Source organism: Melospiza georgiana, chromosome 26 (genome assembly GCF_028018845.1).
Source record: "Melospiza georgiana isolate bMelGeo1 chromosome 26, bMelGeo1.pri, whole genome shotgun sequence".
Taxonomy (NCBI): domain Eukaryota; kingdom Metazoa; phylum Chordata; class Aves; order Passeriformes; family Passerellidae; genus Melospiza; species Melospiza georgiana.
In genome coordinates this window covers 6,043,112-6,065,958 of record NC_080455.1, presented here as the reverse complement: position 1 = coordinate 6,065,958, position 22,847 = coordinate 6,043,112, and the positions used below count along the sequence as shown (strand labels likewise).

The 22,847-nt window shown below is 52.2% G+C and overlaps 1 protein-coding gene across 7 annotated transcripts in view; it reads right to left on the bottom strand.

Annotated features, from left to right (window-relative positions):
- Positions 1-22,847, bottom strand: part of PTPRS (protein tyrosine phosphatase receptor type S) — a 154,872-nt gene that overhangs the window by 81,416 nt on the left and 50,609 nt on the right. For all 7 annotated transcript variants that reach the window (XM_058041022.1, XM_058041026.1, XM_058041025.1 and 4 more), the window contains exon 2: positions 17,999-18,165. In XM_058041022.1, coding sequence (XP_057897005.1) covers positions 17,999-18,086 — 88 coding nt within the window. In that variant the 5' untranslated portion in view covers positions 18,087-18,165. The remainder of the gene's footprint in view (positions 1-17,998; positions 18,166-22,847) is intronic.

The window sequence follows — 22,847 nt, the reverse complement described above, 5'->3', positions numbered from 1 at the left end:
CCACCCTCTGGAAACCCTCCTTTCACGCTCTAACCTGCTTTCCTCGAACGCTTTCCTCTCGTCTCGTTAGTTTAAAATTTATTGAAATATTTAAATCACAAGGCCAAACAGCTGTCTTCAAATAAAATCACTCAGATCATAAAGCTGCCGTCTGTTTTCTCGAGGAGAGCAGAGCATGTGACTCTGAGATGTGTGTATTTATCTGTTCATACTCAGGGGGCTGTAAAATAAGATGCAAACAGCTTTCCCCCACGGGGGCAAAGGGGAGATGAGGAGAAGTCTCCAGGGTCTTTTAGGGGTCAGAAGACAAAAGGAAACCTTCTCCCCTTCCCTGGCCAGCAGTATATAAATAAAAGGCACTGAGCAAGCTCATGTGATGCAATCAAGCATTTGTTTCCATGCTGGAGGTAAATACAATTTGCTGGAGCTGTTTACGTCCCACCGAATGCTGTGTGTACAAAGCAGTGCATTTATAAATATCCAAATCTATATTTAGAGGTCAGAGCCTTCTTTGCAATGTTACAGCTAAAGGTTATCAGGCAGGTCCCACTGGAGGAGCTGGCGCTGGGGGATCTGCCTTGCATCTGAGAAAGGTAAAACCCAAACTTTGCTCCAGGCTAAGATATAAATGCTCACTCTGGCCCCGACTTCCTTCCTGCCCTCACCTCCGCTCGATATCTGAAGGGTTTGCAGAAGTCAATGCTGAAGGTACAGCTAAAAACATCCAGGGCTTTTAAGAACACTTTATTGATGCGAGTTCATTTCCTAAAATAAAAGCCCCTAATAAACCTTAATGTCACGTATACATTTAAATGGGTGCAGGCTGCCTGATGAGAGCTGAGACGAGGAGAAAAACAAGGTTCTATTTCCGTCCTCAGAACGGGATGGTGCTTAAAAAACCCACTGAATTTGGAGTCATGGCTCAGCATCCCTCTGTGGGGTCAGGGTGGGGTGATTGGGGCTGAGCTGGCTGTGCTTGGGGCTTTTCCTGAGCTCCTGCAACTCCCAGCTGCCCACAGGGAGCTCAGCGTTACACACAAGGAGCCAAATAAAAAAATCCCCACCACCCAACCCACTGGATTTTACTGCTCGCTTGGAAAACGGGTGAGAATCAGAGCTAAAGCGTTGATTTGAAAACTGCCCTTGTATGGAGAGATCCCTCCTGGTTCCTGTGGATAGAGAGAGATCCCTCCTGATTCCTGTGGACAGAGAGAGATCCCTCCTGGTTCCTGTGGATAGAGGGATAGAGAGATCCCTCCTGGTTCCTGTGCCCTTGGGTAGAGAGAGATCCCTCCTGGTTCCTGTGGACAGAGAGAGATCCCTCCTGATTCCTTTGGATAGAGAGAAATCCCTCCTGATTCCTGTGGATAGAGGGATAGAGAGATCCCTCCTGGTTCCTGTGGACACAGAGAGATCCCTCCTGGTTCTTGTGGATAGAGAGAAATCCCTCCTGGTTCCTGTGCATGGGGACAGAGAGAGATCCCTCCTGGTTCCTGTGGACAGAGAGAGATCCCTCCTGGTTCCTGTGGATAGAGAGAGATCCCTCCTGGTTCCTGTGGACAGAGAGAGATCCCTCCTGGTTCCTGTGGATAGAGGGATAGAGAGATCCCTCCTGGTTCCTGTGGATAGAGAGAGATCCCTCCTGGTTCCTGTGGATAGAGAGAAATCCCTCCTGATTCCTGTGCCCTTGGGTAGAGAGAGATCCCTCCTGGTTCCTGTGGATAGAGAGAGATCCCTCATGGTTCCTGTGGACACAGAGAGATCCCTCCTGGTTCCTGTGCCTGTGGACAGAGAGAGATCCTTCCTGATTTCTGTGCCCTTGGATAGACAGAGATCTCTCCTGACTCCTATGGATAGAGATCCCTCCTGGTTTCTGTGCCCTAGTCTCTGCAGGAACAGAGAGAAATCCCTCCTGGTTCCTGTGGTTAGAGAGAAATCCCTCCTGTGCCCTGTGTCCTGAGAGAGAGATCCCTCCTAGTTTCCATGCCCTGAGCTCCAATGGCACATGGAGAACAGAGGCTACAGGAACCCTCCTGGTTCCTGTGCATGGGGACAGAGAGAAATCCCTCCTGGTTCCTGAGGATAGAGAGAGATCCCCCCTGGTTCCTGTGCCCTTGAATAGAGAGAGATCCCTCCTGGTTCCTGTGGACACAGAGAGATCCCCCCTGGTTCCCATGCCCTGAGCTCCGCTGGCACATGGAGAACAGAGAGATCCCTCCTGGTTCCTGTGGACAGAGAGAGATCCCCCCTGGTTCCCATGCCCTGAGCTCCGCTGGCACATGGAGAACAGAGAGATCCCTCCTGGCTCTCATGCCCTGGCCTCCACAGGATTTTGGGGCTCAGGTGAGAAGGGTGAGGGTCTCCTCCTGCTCCCCCAGCCCGCAGGACAGGGCTGCACACCCAGGCAGTTCCTCACCAAACACAAAGATGCTGCTGCCTCCTCTCCCCTCTCCTCCTTCCCCCGTCCCTGCGACACCCAGGCAGGAAAAGCCACTGGAACACAGTGGTGTAAAAACCAGCCAGGATGACACAACGGGCTGGGAGCTGTGCAGCAGCGAGGCTGGAGGGGTGTAGGAGTGGGGAGAAGGAGGGGACAGCTCAGCCTTTCCAGCAGAGCCCCTCAGGAGGGGCTGCCAGGCTGGATGGGCGGTGATGGACGAGCAGCGAGGGAGACAGCCCAGCCACCATATGCCTGTCTGAAACATCACAGAACACAGACAGGGAGAGGGATGGGGAGCCCAGAGGTGCTCTGAGGGGTGGGAGACAGGCAGGAGAACAAATGAGCTTCACAGATCCGAGCTGACAGCTGATGGCAGCAGGGGGAGAGGAAGGAAGAAGCAGTTATGGATGGGCACCGCGTCCCTGCCTTGCCCACACACCCGTCCTGCTGACCCACACAGAGCTGCAGCTCCCTCATTATCCCACTGGGGATGGAGCAGGCTGTCCCTTGGTGCCCAGAGTGCCCCAGAGCTGAGGCTGCAGCAGGGGCACAGCAGGGAGGGCATTTTCCTGCTGCCTGATGAGCTGCCCTGCCCTCCTTGTGCTCATCATTCCCGTTCCACCCCCAGCAAATCACCCGTGTGCTCATCACTCCCCTCCACCTCATCATTCCTTCACCTCCAGTGGTCTGAGCCCCACGTCCCCCATGGAGAACCCACTTGGGAGCGTGTCCATGCTGCAGGAGAGGCAGAGACAGCTTCCATCCTCACCCAAAACCACTCAGTAGAAGGAAATTCACCATTTTGTGCACACACACACACACACACACACACAGAGCTCCACCTCTGAGAGCAAAGCTAAAAGATGAGACCACGAAGCCACTCCTGGCTGATGTTATTTCGCTTTTAGCTGCACAGCCCAGTGAGCTGTCCTGCCCACCAGCACAGCCCTCCTTGTGCTCATCACTCCTGTTCCACCTCCAGCAAACAGCCCCATGGTCTGAGCCCCACATTCCCCATGGAGAACCCACTTGGGAGCGTGCCCATGCTGCAGGAGAGGCAGAGACAGCTTCCATCCTCACCCAAAACCACCCAGTAGAAGGAAATTCACCATTTTGTGCACACACACACACACAGCTCCACCTCTGAGAGCAAAGCTAAAAGATGAGACCACGAAGGCACTCCTGGCTGATGTTAATTTGGTTTTAGCTGCACAGCCCAGCGAGCTGTTCTGGGCTCCAGAGCGTTCCCATAATTGGGATTCTGGCTCTGGTGCCAGCCCAGCTGCCCTTGGGCTCGCCCTTGCTGCACCCCCAGCTGCCACACGAGGCAGGGAGGTGACAAGCCTCATCTCTCACACCTGTCTGTCTGTCTGTCCTGCCCCAGACGCCACACGCAGGGCACAGACTGCTCCACGCTCAGCACCCCACCGAGCACAGCTGCAGCCTTGGAACACAGAGAGAAAAAAAACAACCACAAAACAACCACAAAAACCTCGCCAGGGAGAGCTCAGACACCTTCCCCAAGAGGTGCTTCTTGGGGAAAAAGATAAACATTGAAATTCTTCTGGAATTTCCCCGTAACCAAGCCATGTCAGCTGGAATGACACATCTCCCCCTGTTATTTCCCACCTCCTGCTAATTTCCAGAGCAACCCGGAGCAAATTTGATGTCATTCCCACTGCCATGCACAGCATTAAACCCCCCCTTCTCCTCCTCTCTCTTCCCTTTGGTTTCTGGGCTGGAGCTTTCTGCTGCTTTAGTGGAACTCCATCTCCCTTTTCCACAATTTTTCTCCAGATGGAGAAATGAGCCCAAGGTGCTCCACAAAATAGTTGTGCTTTGAATTCCTGTCCAGGAAGGTGGGACTGGGGTCCAGGAAGGTGGGACTGGGGTCCAGGAAGGTGGGACTGGGGTCCAACCATGCTCCCAGAGTTTTCCTGCTGCTCCCAGGATTTGTCTCCTTCTCCCAGGATTTGTCTCCTGCTGCCTCCAGGGTTTCTTTTCTGCTCCCAGGGTTTCTTTTCTGCCCCAGGGATCAGTTTTACACACACACAGCTGCTGTTCTTCTCCACCTGTACATGGAGATCCCTGCCCTGAACTGGGGACAACCAGAGGAGCAGCTCTGTCGCCTCAGGGGACAGGGAGATAAAATGGGGAGCAGGAAGGATGGGAGAACCAGTGGGGATGAAAAGACACCAGCAGGGAAAATGGCCCAGAGTGGGATCCTTGGGGCTGATCCCTTGGCCAGGATTTGGACTTTGCTGATCCTCGTGGGCCCCTTCCAAGTGAGGAGAAGTGGGGCAGGCTGGAGAGGAGGGAGGTGCTGAGAGCGAGGAAGTGAGGGTTGGATGGAGGAGAAGGCACAGAGCAGATGAAAACAGGAGAGAGCGGCCAGATTTGAGACAGATGGAGAGTGGGGAGCAGGGATGGGCTCTCGGGAATGGGTCTGTGCTCCACAGCAGCAGCAGCGTGGGGGAGCTGCACACAGGCTACGGGAACACAGCTCCAGAATTCACATTTTCCTCCAGGAAAGCTCCAGAATTCACATTTTCCTTCAGGACAACCAGAATTCACATTTCCCTTCAGGACAAGTGAGAAACCTCCAGAATTCAATTCACATTTCCTTCAGGACAAGTGAGAAACCTCTAGAATTCACATTTTCCTTCAGGACTAATGAGAAAGCTCCAGAATTCACATTTTCCTTCAGGACAACTCGAATTCACATTTTCTTGCAGGACAAGTGAGAAACCTCTAGAATTCACATTTTCCTTTAGGATAAGTGAGAAAGCTTCAGAATTCACATTTCCTTCAGGACAAGTGAGAAACCTCCAGAATTCACATTTTCCTTTAGGATAAGTGAGAAAGCTTCAGAATTCACATTTCCTTCAGGACAAGTGAGAAACCTTTAGAATTCACATTTTCCTTCAGGACTAATGAGAAAGCTCCAGAATTCACATTTTCCTTCAGGAAAGCTCCAGAATTCACATTTTCCTTCAAGACAAGTGAGAAACCTCTGGAATTCACATTCTCCTTCAGGACAAATGAGAATTCTCCAGAATTCACATTTTCCTTCAGGAAAGCTCCAGAATTCACATCTTCCTTCAGGACAAGTGAGAAACCTCTAGAATTCAGATTTCCTTCAGGACAACCAGAATTCACATTTCCTTCAGAACAACCAGAATCCACACTTTCCTTCAGGAAAAGCGAGGGAGAAGCACTGGGGAGGAGTGTCTATGGATGCACTCCACAGGATTGAGGACACCCCTTGGAGAGCTCCTGCAGACACTCTGAACCTCACAAAATCCAGGGTTCTACTGACAGGTTTTGCACTTTTTGCTTTCCGAGGGCTGTTTCTTGGTGCCTGGCAAATAAAATTAAAATGAGGGTTTTCTGACAGAACAAACAAACAGGGAGTGAATTATATTCCATTTCCCCGTCAATAACTTCTCCCCAACCCAGTCTTATCATCATAAAAAGTCCATTAGGCAGTAATTGGGGAGGGCAGGGCTGGCCCAGGGAACAGGAGCATGCCTGCTCCCCAACTGGCCTTTTCTGGGAAGGCAGACAGGATAATTATAGGCTTCAGATGGAGACTTCCTCTGACTGTCAGCAGCTCTTGGCTCCCTTCAGGGAGATGGCACTGGCAAGGTTGGGCAGAGGAGGGTAAAAAAAGACTGAGGATGGTGTTATTTTAGAAGCGAAATGCTTGCACCTGGCTATTCCCCTGCTGCTGAGCCACCAAAGCCCTCACCTGCCTCGGAAAGGCTGGGTTACCACAGGGTGCTGTCCCCCTGTGGGCAGGGGGAATGTCACTTGGAGGATTCCTTCCCACCCCTCTCCTTTCTGCGAGGCCCCAGAGGAGGAAGGACAGCAGTGAAGGATGGCACTGGAGTTAACACACACAGAAAACGGTGAGGAAGATGCTTGGAGGATTCCTTTCCACCCCTCTCCTTTCTGCAAGGCCCCAGAGGATGAAGGACAGCAGTGAAGGATGGCACTGGAGTTAACACACACAGAAAACGGTGAGGAAGATGCTTGGAGGATTCCTTTTCACCCCTCTCCTTTCTTGAAGGCTCAGAGGAGGAAGGACAGCAGTGAAGGACGGCACTGGAGTTAACACACACAGAAAATGGTGAGGAAGATGAAGAATTCATTTAGTACACCTTCACCACACAAATCCAACAGCCCCAACCCTGTGCCAGCTCCCCTTGTGCAGGCAGCACGTGCCAGGCTGCTCTCACATGGGGATGGTAATCTGGGGATCTGGCACACCCACACAAGCTCCTGCCTGCAGCGCCCTGGGATCCAGACCTCTGGAAGCCTGCAGCACTGAGGCAGGAGGAGGCTGAGGCTACCAAAAATCTGCTCCTAATTCTGACATCCAAGGTGAGAAAAACCACCTTTATCCCGCCTGCTGGAGGGGAAGCATAATCCGTGCTCCTGGTGTGTTTAAATGCTGGTTTTCAGGGACGGGCTGCTCCTTATCACCTGGGAGCAGCAGCTGGGATGAATCCATCCTGCTCTGAGAGGATTCCTCCAGGCTGCACATCCCCATGCAGGGAAAGGATCCACCTCCCTCCATGGCAAACAGGATGAGCCCCAGCTCCAGGGAGCGGCACCTTGACACAGCCCAGGAGAACAGAAATCCTCCAGCTGGGATTTATGCAAAGGGTCAGGGCACGTGTTGGTGCTACACACAGGGGATGGAAACTGCTGGGCGAGACGGGACAGGGAGTTGTGTGGCCATTCCACCGAGCTCCTCCTCCCCTGCCTCAGTTTCCCCACCTCCCTTCCCTCAGCCATGCCACGGGGAGCACAGCAGGTGCCCCAGCTGCTGATCTCTGCTCCCACCAAGCAAGGAGTGACCAGGTGGGGATGCAGGTGGAGCTCTGGCCAGGGTCCTCCTCCACCTGCTGGCACTACCAGGAGAAAGCTGCAGGTGCTGGTGAGCAGCAGGGGCTGAGGGAGATGAGCACTGGTGTAACGGGGGATGGCAGCCTGGGATTCACAGAACTCACAGAATCACTGGGCTGGGAGAGACCCTAAAGATCGTGGAGTCCAACCCAGCCCCAAAACCTCAGTTAAACCCAGCGCCACATCCAGGCTTTGTTAAACACACCCGGGGATGGGGACTCCACCACCTCCCTGGTCCCTGGGAATTCCCAAAACTCCCCCAGATTCCCAGAATGACCAGGCTGGAAGAGATCCTAGAGGTCATAAATCCAACCCAGCCCCAGCACCTCAATTAAACCCTGGCACCCAGTGCCACATCCAGGCTTTGTTAAACACGCCCAGGGATGGCGACTCCACCTCCTCCTCGAGCAGAACATTCCAGAACTTTACCACTCTTTCTGTAGAAAACTTTTTCCCGATATCCAACCCAAATTTCCCTTGATGAGGAAGCTCCAGCAAGCACAGGAGCATGGCCAGAGAGGACCCTGAGGGCACCCTCCATCAGCATCTCATCCCAGATCTGTCCACACGTCCCATAACAAGGCATAACAACCCAGGGCAGAGCCAGAGACCCCAGGAGCTGTTCTGGCAACTTAACGAGGGCCCCCTGTCCATCAATGACAGCAATCCCAGGCTGTTAGCAAGCAGCAGCTCTGCCCTTGCCACATCGCTCAGACAGCTTCTCCTCCAGCCAGGTCATTGCTATTGGCATCCTGATTCACCACCCACCTAGAAAAGAGCCAGCTGAAAAAGGATTTGGCTCTTTGCTCAACCTCCACTGCTCTGTTGGGGTCACTAAAGAAGCAGAGTCCACAGGGGATACCAGAACATGGGAAAACATGTCAAGGGATGGCTTGTCCTGCAGCCCTTCCAGGCACCAAGAAAAAGATCCCTCTCCCTTTCACTGCCCTTGAGGGGCAGCTACTGGAATTAATCACAATTAGTAGTTCCACAATTAAAAGCAGTGCATCATAGCACTCACAGAGAAAAAAAAAAAACCCACAAATGCCCTCAAAAGCAAGCAGATCCTCCCCAAACAGACAGATAAAGGGAAATGAGAGCTGCAGGATCTTCCTGGCTCCCTGGGAGATCACTGGAGCCAGTCTCAAGGTGATCTTTAAGAGCTGAACTGAAAAAACAACCTCACACCATCTTTTCACAAATTCATCCAAACAAATCAAAGTCCAGGCTAAAGATTTGTAAGATCTGTCAGCACTCCTAGCAGCATGCTCAGACTAATTTATAAATAAATCCGTGGATTCCAACGGAGGTGAGGGAGGATGAGGACACAGTCAAATTAATTTGACTTTATTAATTAAAAAAACCACCAAGTTTCATCACCCCACCACTCTTTAGAGGTTGCGTGAGAGTGGGGGGAGCTACGCTCATGAATTATGCAGAAAATGCAAAACTATCATCCTCTGAATGAGTTTAAAATAAGGAGAAACCCTTTCAGAATGGGGAGAAATTACTCCCCAAGGCAGCTGAAATTTCTCTTGCAACTTCAAAGGACAATAAATTATTCAAATCACTCGCGCCACTCGCACGCTCTCTCACTCTCTCCCCTTCTCAATTTTATGCTCCCGAGTCAATTAAAGATTTGGAGGACTCGGAGAAACTTTGTAGAATGCTAAACCAGTTGCAGATCCTTCTGTTTATTTTTTTTTTCCCCCCTTCTTTAAAGCTTTGCCTTTCCTCTCGGCCTCAGAAGGAAACAGCAACGGCTCCGCGCGCCGCGGATGAAACGAGCGGCGCTGGTTGCACCCCGCCCGTGGAAACGTTTCATGTCTGCACCCACCAGGCTGGGACAGGGCTCTGTGTGCACAGAAAACAGGTCAGCCCAGAGTCCCTCCTGTCAACGCCTTCAATCATTCATCCCGATCTCCCCTTTCAAAGCCAGAGCAGCAGACACCCAAAACGCGTTTGTGCTGCTCTCCCCTCGATGTGGTGGCTGCCACATCCCAAAGGTGTCCCTGGGATCTGCTGCTAAATCCCACAGGAGCAGAGCCCAGACTGCTGGAACCTAATCCTGAGCCCAGGAACCAAACCTGGGGCTCATCAGAGACCCCCAAACTGCTCAGGGGATGCTGGAACCAAACCTGGGGCTCACCAGAGACCCCCAAACTGCTCAGGGGCTGCAGGAACCAAACCTGGGGCTCATCAGAGCCCCCCCCAAACTGCTCAGGGGATGCTGGAACCAAACCTGGGGCTCATCAGAGACCCCCAAACTGCTCAGGGGCTGCTGGAACCAAATCTGGGGCTCATCAGAGACCCCCAAACTGCTTGGGGGATGCTGGAACCAAATCTGGGGCTCATCAGAGACCCACAAGGATGCTCAGGGCTGCAGGAACCAAACCTGGGGCTCATCAGAGACCCCCACACTGCTCGGGAGATGCTGAAACCAAATCTGGGGCTCATCAGAGACCTACAGGGATGCTCATGAAATGCAGGAGGAGAGCCCAGGCTGCTGGAACCTAATCTGGGGCTCATTAGAGACCCACAGAGCTGCTCAGGGGCTGCTGGAACCAAACCTGGGGTTCATCAGAGACCCCCACGCTGCTCAGGGGCTGCTGGAACCAAACCTGGGGTTCATCAGGAACTGCAGGAGGAGAGCCCAGGCTGCTGGGACAAAACCTGTGACTATCAGAGCTCCCCATGCTGCTCAGGGGCAGCTGGAACCAAACCTGGGGCTCATCAGAGCCCCCCAAACTGCTCAGGGGCTGCAGGAACCAAACCTGGGGCTCATCAGAGACCCCCAAACTGCTCAGGGGCTGCAGGAACCAAACCTGGGGCTCATCAGAGACCCCCAAACTGCTCGGGGGATGCTGGAACCAAACCTGGGGCTCATCAGGGGATGCAGGAGGAGAGCCTAGGATGCTGGAACCTAACCTGGGGCTCATCAGAGACACACAGGGATGTTCAGGGCTGCAGGAACCAAACCTGGGGCTCATCAGAGATCCACACGCTGCTCAGGGGCTGCTGGAACCAAACCTGGGGTTCATCAGGAACTGCAGGAGGAGAGCCCAGGCTGCTGGGACAAAACCTGTGACTATCAGAACTCCCCATGCTGCTCAGGGGATGCTGGAACCAAACCTGGAGCTCACCAGAGACCCACAGGGATGTTCAGGGCAGCTGGAACCAAACCTGGGGTTCATCAGAGACCCACAGAGATGCTCAGGAACTGCAGGAGAGCAGTCCAGGCTGCTGGAACCCAAATCTGGGGCTCATCAGAGACCCACACATGGCTCAGGAACTGCAGGAGGAGAGCCAAGGATGCTGGAACCAAACCTGGGGCTCATCACACTGAACAAGCAAGGGAAGCCCTTGCTCAAAAAAGCCAATGGAGGCAAGGCAAAGGAGCGTGAGGATGCTCCCCTCTCCCTGGCCAGCAGCCTGTACCCTGGTTAGCTCCCTGCACACAGCAGATGGTGTAAAACGTGACTGTTTTCGTGAACTTTAACAATCCCCCAAAAAAATTAAAGGCAGCTGCAGTGCGCAGAACATCACAGCTTTCTAAGGTGGGAACTGGGACCAATTATGTTGCAAGAGAACATCCTTGACTGGAGGGGAAGAGTGGCAGGGAGTAAATAAAAGTGTTCTTGGGAGATTGTGTCTCACAGGCCAGCTCGAGCCCAGATTCCATCCCACGCACGCAGGAATGACATTCCTCTGGTCGGGCGTCCTTGAAAAGCACTCTGCCTGCCTTCTAAGAATAATACTGGGCTTGCCAGGCCACAAAAGGGAGGAATCCCTCACAGATTCCCTTCAGTGACCCAGGAGATTTGTGCTGAGCTGGTCTTGAGAAGACACAAGCACAGAGACCGAGGAAAAGCCAGCGTGAGGCTCTGCAATGATCCCGTCCTTCCTGGCAAGGGCAGCAAGTGCTGGTGAGAAAAGGACATCAAGAAAGAAGTCTTGGCTTCTTGGCAGAGCCTGACACACAGGAACAGCCCCAGTTTTGGCATCCAGGTATAAAGACAGACATTTCCCCCATCCCACTCCTCTGCAGGTGACATTTTCGCACAAGCCACTTGTTTACACAACAAACAGATGCTCCTTTCCCCTAACTTAACCATCTAATGAAGCTGAGCAGAAAGAGCCTCTGGCTGGGAAAGGATCCTTCAGCAGGAGACACCCATGGCTGGGTCCCAAACACCGTGGCTGCTGCTGTCCCCAGGTGCTCCTCAGCAGAGATTAATCTAATGAGCATCCCCAGCGTGGGGCACAGCTGAGACCTGGCAAGTGACAGCCCCCTCTGCCCCCAAGGAAGCTCTTTCGACACATGATTGATTTCCTCTCTGGATCCTACAGGAGACACAAACTTTCCAATTTGAGTTATCTTAAAAAAAAACACAAAAAAAAAAAAAAAAAAAAAAAAGGAAAGATTCATCACTTGATCCAGTCAGGCAAGGTTTAATTTAATCAGGCACTTAAACAAGGTGACACAGAAGCTTAATTCAGTGTCCTTGAGTGAGACAACAACCAGCCCAGAACCCTCAGCACGATCACAGCTGGCACATGGAGAAGGCAGCAATGGGAAGGGAAGGGAAGGGCAGCGCACACAAGGACAGGGAGATGCTCCCTGCCTGCAGAGGCAACTGGTGCACGAGGAACAGGAGCAGCAGGTGGATCTGGGCAGGGGAGCAGGGATCTCCACCTGTCCAGGATTCAGCTGCTGTCTCCTCTCTCAGGTCCCACTCACTGCAGGGACAATGTGCAACTCCAAGGGAAAACTCCACCACGCTCCAAATGATGACAAAACCTCCTGTATGCTCCCACCTTAAATTCATGAATTCTGCTCCTCCTCCAGCCCACCACTGTGGGAACCCAGCACATCCCTCTGGCTGTCCAGGATGGCCAGGACCCTGCCAGGGGGCTCAGAGACCCTGGCACGGAGCCCAAAACACCTGGGGATTTGATTGTGACCCATGGAGCAAGTTACCAACCTGAGATGAAGATCTGCAAGCCACAACAGTTTAGGTAGAATAATAGTGAAGTTATCACGGGGTGGGAAAGTAGATTTTGGGGTTTTGGTATGGGGGTTCAGGGAGGGAAGATGGAGGGAACTGGGTGTGTCCAGCCTTTCTCCTTCTCCTTCTTCTTGGCCTCCATCTTCTGCTGTGATGGTGGCACTATTAGATTAATTTAGAGTAGAAGCTCACTATCAAACACAGGTGATAGGTATTGGAAAGTTATTGTAAATATTGTACAGGTAATTAGTATAAAGACATAACACTGCCCTGGGGGCAGGCAGAGTGCCTGGACTGTCCTGCTGGATGGACCTCAGCAGGGCAGGAGAAAATTTTTTATAGATAAGATACAATAAACAACCTTGAGACCGAGAAATGAAGAGCACCAACTCATTCTTCAAGCGTCCGAAGAGCGACTTTTAACAATCTTGGGGTCACAATGACCCAGAAAAGCCCTGAGAAGCCACCAGCTCCTGCCCCTGCTGGCACAGAGCACAGCCCTTCCATGCCCCACACCTTCAACAAGGCACCAGATCCCAAAACACAGCCTGAATGTGGGCCTGGAGGGGCCCCAGTGCCATCCCACCACAGCTTCTGCATCCCACCACAGCTTCTGCCATCCCACCACAGCTTCTGCCATCCCACCACAGCTTCTGCATCCCACCACAGCTTCTGCCATCCCACCACAGCTTCTGCCATCCCACCACAGCTTCTGCCATCCCACCACAGCTTCTCCATCCCACCACAGCTTCTGCCATCCCACCACAGCTTCTGCCATCCCACCACAGCTTCTCCACCACCTCTGTGAGCCCCACGTGCTGCAAACCTGGCTGCTGCCTCTGCTGGATGCTCACAGAGCCCCCCTCACACGCACCTCCCATGAATTACTGCGCTCTGCAAATTAATGATGGAGCAAGGGCAATTAAAAGGGAAGAAAGCCAGGGTAATGCATCATAAAAGGGGCTTTATTCTTTTATTTTGTCAATTGCAATTTAGATTTAATTATTTATGGTAATACTTCAGAGTGTGCTGGTAAGGCTTCTATACGGTGATTTATAAAAGGAAGGAAATGTAAGTAATAAGTAATGTTCCCTGCCCTTAAATCTTTGCTGGGGTGGAGAGAGCCATGCACCAGCCTTCTGTGTATGCAAAGTGCCAATTAGCAAAGTGCTATTGTAAAACACAAAGGTTTAATCAATGAGAAAAATCCACTTGAAAACAGCGAGCATGCTGATTCCAGTCAGAAAAATGGCCACATTTCCTTGCACTAAATGGCTTTTTATGTGCAACCGAGGAGCACTTGGAGGGGGCACAGGGGCCTGACCACTGCCCTTGGCCAAAAGCAGCTGTGCCCTGCACATCTGGGCAGGAGCAGCTCCTGCCCAGCCGCACCAGGGACAGACAAAATGAGAGGTTTTAGGGTGCTCAATCTGCACACACAGAATGGGAGGTTTTAGGGTGCTCAATCTGCACACACAGAATGAGAGGTTTTAGGGTGCTCAGTTATTCTGTATACACAGAGTGAGAGGTTTTAGGGTGCTCACTCATTCTGCACATACACAGTGAGAGGTTTTAGGGTGCTCAGTTATTCTACACACACAGAATGAGAGGTTTTAGGGTTCTCAGTTATTCTGTATACACAGAATAAAAGGTTTTAGGGTGCTCACTCATTCTGCACACACAGAACGAGAGGTTTTAGAGTGCTCAGTTATTCTGTATACACAGAGTGAGAGGTTTTAGGGTGCTCAGTTATTCTGTATATACAGAGTGAGAGGTTTTAGGGTGCTCATTCATTCTGCACATACACAGTGAGAGGTTTTAGGGTGCTCAGTTATTCTGTATACACAGAGTGAGAGGTTTTAGGGTGCTCAGTTATTCTGTATACACAGAATAAAAGGTTTTAGGGTGCTCACTCATTCTGTACACACAGAATGGGAGGTTTTAGGGTGCTCAGTTATTCTGCATATACAGAGTGAGAGGTTTTAGGGTGCTCAGTAATTCTGCACACACAATGAGAGGTTTTAGGGTGTTCACTCATTCTGCACACACAGAATGGGAGGTTTTAGGGTGCTCAGTTATTCTGCATGCACAGAGTGAGAGGTTTCAGGGTTCTCACTCATTCTGCACACACAAAATGGGAGGTTTTAGGGTGCTCAGTTATTCTGTATACACAGAGTGAGAGGTTTTAGGGTGCTCAGTTATTCTGTATATACAGAGTGAGAGGTTTTAGGGTGCTCAGTTATTCTGTATACACAGAGTGAGAGGTTTTAGGGTGCTCACTCATTCTGCACATACACAGTGAGAGGTTTTAGGGTGCTCAGTTATTCTGTATACACAGAGTGAGAGGTTTTAGGGTGCTCAGTTATTCTGTATACACAGAATAAAAGGTTTTAGGGTTCTCACTCATTCTGTACACACAGAATGGGAGGTTTTAGGGTGCTCAGTTATTCTGCATATACAGAGTGAGAGGTTTTAGGGTGCTCAGTTATTCTGCACACAGAGTGAGAAGTTTCAGGGTTCTCACTCATTCTGCACACACAGAATGGGAGGTTTTAGGGCTCTCAGTTATTCTGCACACAGATTGGGAGGTTTTAGGGTGCTCACTCATTCTGCACACACAGAGTAAAAGGTTTTAGGGTGCTCACTCATTCTGCACACACAGAGTAAAAGGTTTTAGGGTGCTCACCGTGGAGGCTTTCTGGCTCTGGGTGTGTGAACAGGAAACAGCAAGGCTTGGTGCTGTGCCCGGGTCCATCAGCAATTTGGGAGCAATTCCTCTCTCCAGACTCATCTGTCTCTGCTGCCTGGCTCCTCTCAGCTCCAAGGGGCACATTTGGCTGTGCAGCTCCTGGGGATGCCTCCCTGACTCCCTGCAGCCATGCCAATTCATGGTACTCACACAAACAGCAGACCTCTCAAGAAAAGGATCATACTTTCCATTTAATGGCACCGCTGAAAATAATCACGGAATCAGTAATTTCCAGTTCCATGGCTGCCTTTGAGCACATGGAAGAAACAAAGAAAATGTCCACATTCAACCAAAGAGAAAAGAGAAAGAACATGCCTGTGTCACACACCTTTCAATTATTGTTCTCTTCAGCTTCCCAAGGAGGAACAGCGGGCAGAAAGTAGCGTGGTGCTTTGGATTTTTAATTTAAATGGCAGTTTCCTTTAAATAGAATGCTCCTGCCACAGAAAGATTTAAATCACTGACTGAGATCAATTAGCCTGGGAGAGAAGGGAAGTATTTTAATGGTCCTTTGATTGCAGAGGCCACAGAGCTGCACTGGGAGAGAGGAGAGCCCCAGCTCAGCCCAGGCTCTGGGATCTGCTCCCTGCCAGGCTGGGAGGTGATGCCCTTCCAAAATCCACAGTCCCAGGGGTTTCCCCTCTCTCTTCCCAGCACGGTGTGCCCGGGGGCTGCAGGGCCTGGGGTGAATCAGGGCAGAAATGGGGTCAGCGCCGTGGCCAAATGGACGCTGGCCAAGGGATTACAGGAATGTGACAGAGCCCGGGGCCATCTGATGGGAGGGGACACTGTCAGAGCAGGGACAGCTCCTCTCACAGGCTCTGCAGCTGTGACAGACAAAGCTGTTTGCTGTTTGCAGCTCAGCCTGGCTGCAGTGGGATCACCCAGGAGCCCCTCCAAGGGCAGGAACCATCACCAGCTCACTGCACGCTCATCCTCAGCAGGCTGGGAGCTCCAGAGACAGCTGGCACCAGGCAGCATCCCCGGGGCACAGGGCAGGGAGGTGCTGGCACGCTGCAGGTCAAGAGCAGACACAACATCTGGCCCAACATCTGCACAGCAAGCAGGTAAGAGCAGCCAGCCCCATCCCAGCAACCTGCAAAGTTCCTGCACGGACATCTGTGAGCAGCCAGAGGGAAAACAGCACCAAACCCTCCCAGCTCAGGATCCAAGGACACTGCAGAGCTACAGGAGAGGGAAACTTGGCCAGATTTAGCAGGGCTCAGGCCACACCACGGGTGCATTCTGTGTGTGGCCAGCACCAACCCTTCCTGAGGGCACAATTCCCCCAAAAGGGCTCTGGAGCAGCCAGGCAGCACGAGGGATCTCCCAGCTCTGCTGGAATCCCTGAGCAAACCTCACCCCAAAGAGGAGGGACACACACGGTGTTTGTTCCTTCCCAGGAAAATGAAAAGCACGAGAGAACTGAGGTCACTCAGCCATGGTTTGGAGAAGCCTTGATGCAGCACTGAGCACACAGGACCCCTGTGCACTCAAAATTCAAATGGACCCCAATTTTCACAGGTATCAATTGGGGCTCTCCTTACACAGAGAGGCTGCAGAGCTGCAGCACACCTGAGCTCTCCATCCACTCCTGCAGGGATGGACTTTGCTTTGCAAACTGATTTTGCCAGGTGCTGTTACAGGAAACCAGTGGCAAGAACGAGACCCTGGAGCCCTGACTCCAAATTTCCACTGATTCCCCACTCCTGACTGCACTGCACCAAGAGCCAGGAATGGAGATTCCCAGTTTCACAGCCAACAAAGCCACCCTGGGCCCACAGAGCAGCCCCCACTGACTCTGGGTGCTCATAAAGACCCTGCATGGCATCAGCTCCATCAGCAACGTAGGATAAACCCCTGGATAAATCCTGGGGCAAAAGGCAATTCCCTGCCACACTCTGCCGTGCTGCTGCCACTCCACTCAGCTCAGCTGAAGCTGTGGGTCTCTTTCTGGACACAATTTGAGGTGCAGACTGATCAGCCCACCGTGAACCTCCCAGAGCCCAGCTCACTCGCCAGGCTCACGAAATGAAAAAAGAACAAAACACAACATTATCTTCCTGCACGGGAGTGCTCCTCTCTGCAAAGAGGGATTAAGCATGAACCCAGCAAAACTCAGAGAGAGGCAAGGGCAGGCACATCCCCACTCGCTTGCTGCAGAGAGGATGGAAAGGACCCTTCCAAAAACATCTCCCAGCAACAAAAGGTCGCGGATCCATTCAATCCCCGTCATCCTAATAAACCCTGATAACCAAGTGATTACGTGAAAAGCTGTCAAGGGCTGCACTGACCAGAGCAGCCCTCTCACCAGCTTCAAGCAGCTTTGCTGGGGAGGAAAAAAAAACCCTCATAATTCAATCAGCCTGGAAAAGTCTATTCCCCACTGATCCCAAGCGATCAGCCTTCATGTCGAAGGAACATTACACTCAAGTCGCTGAAGATTTTCACTTCTTTTTTTTCTTTTTTTCCTTCCCCTTTTCATTTTTTTAAAGCAGGAATTGAAAGGCAGCAAAGATAAAAACTGTGTTGGTCTGGAACTGGTTCACTCAGGGGAAGGAGGAACACAAATGCTCTTTCTTGAAATGCTGTTTGGAATCCAGCCCCAGAAAGGAACCTGACAATGGTCACCAGTGAAAGGCAGGAGCAGGAGGGGACAATATGGGTGAGATGGGGTTGGAAAAGGTGGGGGAAGGCTCTCAGGCAGCTTCCCCCCTTCTCTCCAGCTCTTGGGAACAACCTGGAACTCAAAGCAGGCTGTGAGGACCCAGCTGCCCGTGGGGCTGGGAAAAATGGAAAGGCACTGGTGGAGAGTTAAGGGTGGTGGGAAATGAAAAACTATTGAGGATGGTGAAGAAAGGAGCAGGGAACAGCAGAGTCACTCACTCTCAGCAAGGCAGTCCATCAGCAGCACGGAGAGGACGTTCACGAGGGACAGCAGCGAAGACATTCCAGGGCTGGGAAGGATCCTCATCCTCTGCACAGGCCCTGGGCCCGGCCGGGCAGGCTCCGGCTCAGCCTGGTCAGCGGCGTCTCCCCAGCCTGGTCAGCACCTGTGGGGCACAAAGGGACACATCTGAGGGGCTGGGCATGGCCAGGGGGTGGGCAGGGGCTGGGCAGGGCCTGGGTGGCCATGGCAGCGCACGGGCCTGCAGGGACACGGGCACCTTCCCTTCCCCAGGGTGGCACTGAGGGGTGGCATTGAGGGGCGGCACTGAGCACCCACCCAGCACCATGGGGTGAGCCCAGCTCGATGGGGTAACCCCATCTCCATGGGTTAAACTCAGCTCTATGGGGTGAGCCCAGCTCTATATATTGAGCCCAGCTCCATGGGCAGAGCTCAGCTCCATGGACCAGCACCATGGGGTGAGCCAAGCTCTATAGGCAGAGCCCAGGTCTATGACTTAAACCCAGCCCCATGGGCAGAGCCCAGCCCATGTTTAACCCATCAGGTTCAGCCCAGGTTTAACCCATCAGGAGTTTAACCCATCAGGTTCAGCCCAGGTTTAACCCATCAGGAGTTTAACCCATCAGGTTCAGCCCAGCTTTAACCCATCAGGAGTTTAACCCATCAGGCTCAGCCCAGCTTTAACCCATCAGGACTTTAACCCATCAGGTTCCCTCCCTCACCAGCACAGGACCCAAGGACCCTCTGAAAGGGAGATTTTTCCACAAAAGCACAGGGCAAAGAAGCAAACCTAAAATGGATTTAATTCCAATACAATACCTCACACATGAAAAACCCAGCAAGGAAGGCAACAAATCCCCCTCAAGAGAGATGCTCCTGCCCAGACAGGCTGTGCTCCCCCACCACAGAGCCAGGTGTCATGGGGGTGTCCCAGAGCCCCTTTTGCACAGCAAACACACACTGGAATTGCTCCAGCAAGGCTGGGGCTGCAGCAGTCTGAGAGCCCCTACCCACTCAGTGCCTCAGTTTCCCCACTCGCAGCACACAGAGGAACTGTGGAGGACAGAATACCTGGAGCAGGGTGTGCCACGGCTGATCCTGGTGGATCAAGCCCACACAGCCTCCACGGGAGGTGAGGGAGATTTTCTGCCCTGGACGTGGCAGAACGTGGCAGCAGGGGCCTCAGCACCAGCCTGCTGCCCTCACCCTGCCAGCACCTTTCCATGGAGACAAGTGCTGCCTCCAAAGGGAGCTCCCTGCCCACAGCTTTACCCTGATCCCAGCGCAAGGCTGGAGCGGCATTAGAGCAGCTCTGTGCTCTCACCCACCACCCCAGTGCTGCGTGTCAGCACTGGGAAATGCTTCCCTCGGTCCCACAGGTGGGATCTGCCCCAGAAGGGCTGAAAATAGAGTGGAGCTGCAGCCACAGCCTCCTGACGGCGTTGGCAGCTCAGAGGTTTCCATCGGGGATAATGGCCAGAGCCGGGCGAGCAGCGCTCAGATCTGACGGATTCCTTCCCGCTATCGCTGCTCCAATTAGAAATCAAACCCAGGGTTTATCACCTTTTGGAGGAGAGCCAGGTAGGAGATATTGTGCAATGATCAAAGGCTTTGAGAGGACTAAGGGGATGGTGAGGCTGTTGAAGCTTTCTGACACACATCAGGGTGGGAGAGCGTCGGGACAGGCAGTGTGAAGGGGCATTTTCATCTTTTTCTGTCCCATTAACTCTCCAGGGCTGAAGTGTGCAGAATTAAAAGAAAAGCCAGGATAAACAAGACGTCCCCATAACGTACTCAGCCCTAAAGAACAACTTTTCAGAGAGAAGCTTTGCACTTTGAGGATTACAAAGCCTCTGCTGTGTGCTCTGTGCTAGCCCAGATCCACCGTGCTTCAGAGCACAAATACTGGAACAAAAAAAAAGGGGAAAAAACCCCCAATCCTATCACTGGGAATCTCTTCAAATGTTTGCTCTAGACACACTCAGAGAAACACAGAGAGGCTCCAGCCAGCCCTAGCTCGGGGTTCACAGGGTTCCAGGGCACAGAACAGCACGTTGGGGTCTCTTTTGTGGCTGTCAGGGGCGAGCAGAGAGTGGGAACAGCGTGAATGGCTGTGATGGGAACTGTTAATTAAAGTGGAGATGTGGCAGCGGTGCCAGCACAGCACAGCACAGGGCACAGAGAGCTGGCCTGCAGCTCCCTGGCTCTCCCTCCTTCACTCACATTCCCACCAGCGAGGCTGGTGCTGCACAGAGCAAGGATGCACCCGATTATTTTAGGGATTAAAATAAAATAAATGTGTATTATTGTTAGGTATTAAATTAAAATAAATATAATAAATAAATATAATAAATAAATAAAATAAAAATGTATTAAAATAAAACCCAACAAACCACGCTGGCTCAGCCACCATTTCAGAAACTCCCGCTTTCCTTTATCAGAGCAGCACCTCCACCCCCACCAGTGCCAAAAATGCCTCCAAACTCCTCCTTGAGCCTCCTGTGCTTCCCCAGACACGGCACCAATGATCTTCCACAGCTGAGAGCAGCCAAGAGAAGCAGCACATCCCCAGAGTCCCCCCAGGATGGAGCTGAATGTCAGGGAAATGTTCAACGTTCTGCCTCCCCCAGAGAGAGGAGCCTGGCAGCGCCACCCTCCCACACCCAGCACGGCTTTTCCTGCCCTGTAATGGGCTCTGAAGGAGAAGGTCTGGAAAAGGGGATCCAGAACAGCTCCAAGACGAAGGGAGGAGATGCCAGAGGGTGACACTTCCACTCCAGCGCTAACGTGCTTCCCCAGCCCCTGCCGGAGACACGGAGTGCTGGCAGAGATATTAGGGCACGTCAGCTTCAATCCAGCAGCTCATCCTTCAGAGCAGCCCCGTGCCTGCACGAGGGACTGCCAGGACAGCAGGACGGGCACCCACCTGGCTCCCCTGCGGACGGGCAGGACAGGCTGGGGCAGAGCCTGCCCTGGAAATGGGAACAGACACAATTCCTGCCCCAGAGCAGATCACCCTGCTGCCACACAGGGAGGCTGAAACCCAGTGGGGAATTGTTCTGATGAAAGCTCCAATCCCAAAGGGCTCTGCCATCCCTGCCCACCCCTCCTCAGGGCTTACCTTGCTCTCTCTGGAGCAGCTTTGCTCACCCCTGCCTGTCCCTGAGCGCCCAGCCAAGCTGCTGGCACCAGCCAAGCCAACATAATGGCACTTTTCCTGTGCTGCTCCACAGAGCTGCAAAATTCACTAAATTCCCTGGCACAGGGTCCCCTGCAACACAAGCAAACCACCTAATAGACCTCAATCCTTGCTAAAGAATGCAATTAAGTGAAGCCATGGCCCCCAGTGGGGTCAGATTTGCGCTAGATACGGTCACATTTCAGGAATAAGATTAATTCTTACAGTAAAGGAGCTCCTGTAAGACATTCATTCCTGTGTGCTGCCTAATCTCCAGCTCTAAGCAAGGCCATGTGTGCAGCCTGTAAGCACAGGGCATTATTAAAAATAATAAAAGTGAGGAGGGTTTGCAAGGAGCAGCTGCTGGGAGGCAGCCAGGAGCCAGGGGAGCGAGGCACAGAGGGTGAAATGCTCCGGAGCACCCACATTTCTTAAGAGCTTAAGTTCCCCTGGGAGTCAAAGGGACTTAAGCTAAGCTGCTAAGATGCTTTTTGAAGATTTTCCCCCCAGCAAGTCCCGTTTCAGAGGGTGCTGGACACCTAACTCCCTTTAAGCTACTTTGGGAATGGAGGGGGTGCTGGAGGAGGGGGTTTGGCTGCCTTGGTGCTCAGGGACCAAGAGAGAAACGCTGCTGGAAGCATTTGAGAGAAATCAGGGAGGGAAATGCTGCTGGAAGCATTTGAGAGAAATCAGGGAGGGAAATGCTGCTGGAAGCATGTGAGAGAAATCAGGGAGGGAAATGCTGCTGGAAGCATTTGAGAGAAATCAGGGAGGGAAATGCTGCTGGAAGCATGTGAGAGAAATCAGGGAGGGAAATGCTGCTGGAAGTATTTGAGAGAAATCAGGGAGGGAAATGCTGCTGGAAGCATGTGAGAGAAATCAGGGAGGGAAATGCTGCTGGAAGTATTTGAGAGAAATCAGGGAGGGAAATGCTGCTGGAAGCATGTGAGAGAAATCAGGGAGGGAAATGCTGCTGGAAGCCACAGTGGCAGACACTGGGATGGGGCAGAACTGTTCACAGGAAGGCAGAATGCTGCAAGGGACATTAAAAATCATATTGGAGACAGGGACACCTTCCTTTAGAGCAGGCTGCTCAGAGATGGCCCTGAACAATCCCAGGGATGGGGAACCATCCACAGCCTCTCATATTTTGCCATATGTTACCTGTTCTTAGCCCCCACGGAGCTGGTAATTGAAACATTTGCTGCGTGGTTGAAAAAAATCCAGCAGGGGAGGAACCCTGCATTCATTTCAATATGACAACTTGGAGAAATAAATCACCAAAAAAAAAAAAAATTCAAAAAAATTAAAGAAATTTTAAAAAAAAAGCACCTGGGCTTCTTTTGTGTTTCACCTGATTGTGTGAGAAGGGCGATTTTAAAGAAATTCTGCGCAAAAAGTTCCAACCAGGGTCTGGGAGATGATTAAATATCTTCATTTGCAGCAGCTGCTGTGGGAGAATTGCTCCCATCAGACACATCAATGGAAGCAAACACCTTGCAGGCAGAGGGCTGCACTGGGGGCTCCTCCTTGCAGCAGCAGCAGCTCCGTTTGTGCTGCACATTAACAGGGGGCACCGGGTCACTCCATTTCCTCCCAGCAACCTCTTGAAAGAGAGAAGGAAAAGCTTTCAGCACAACCACCAGCTC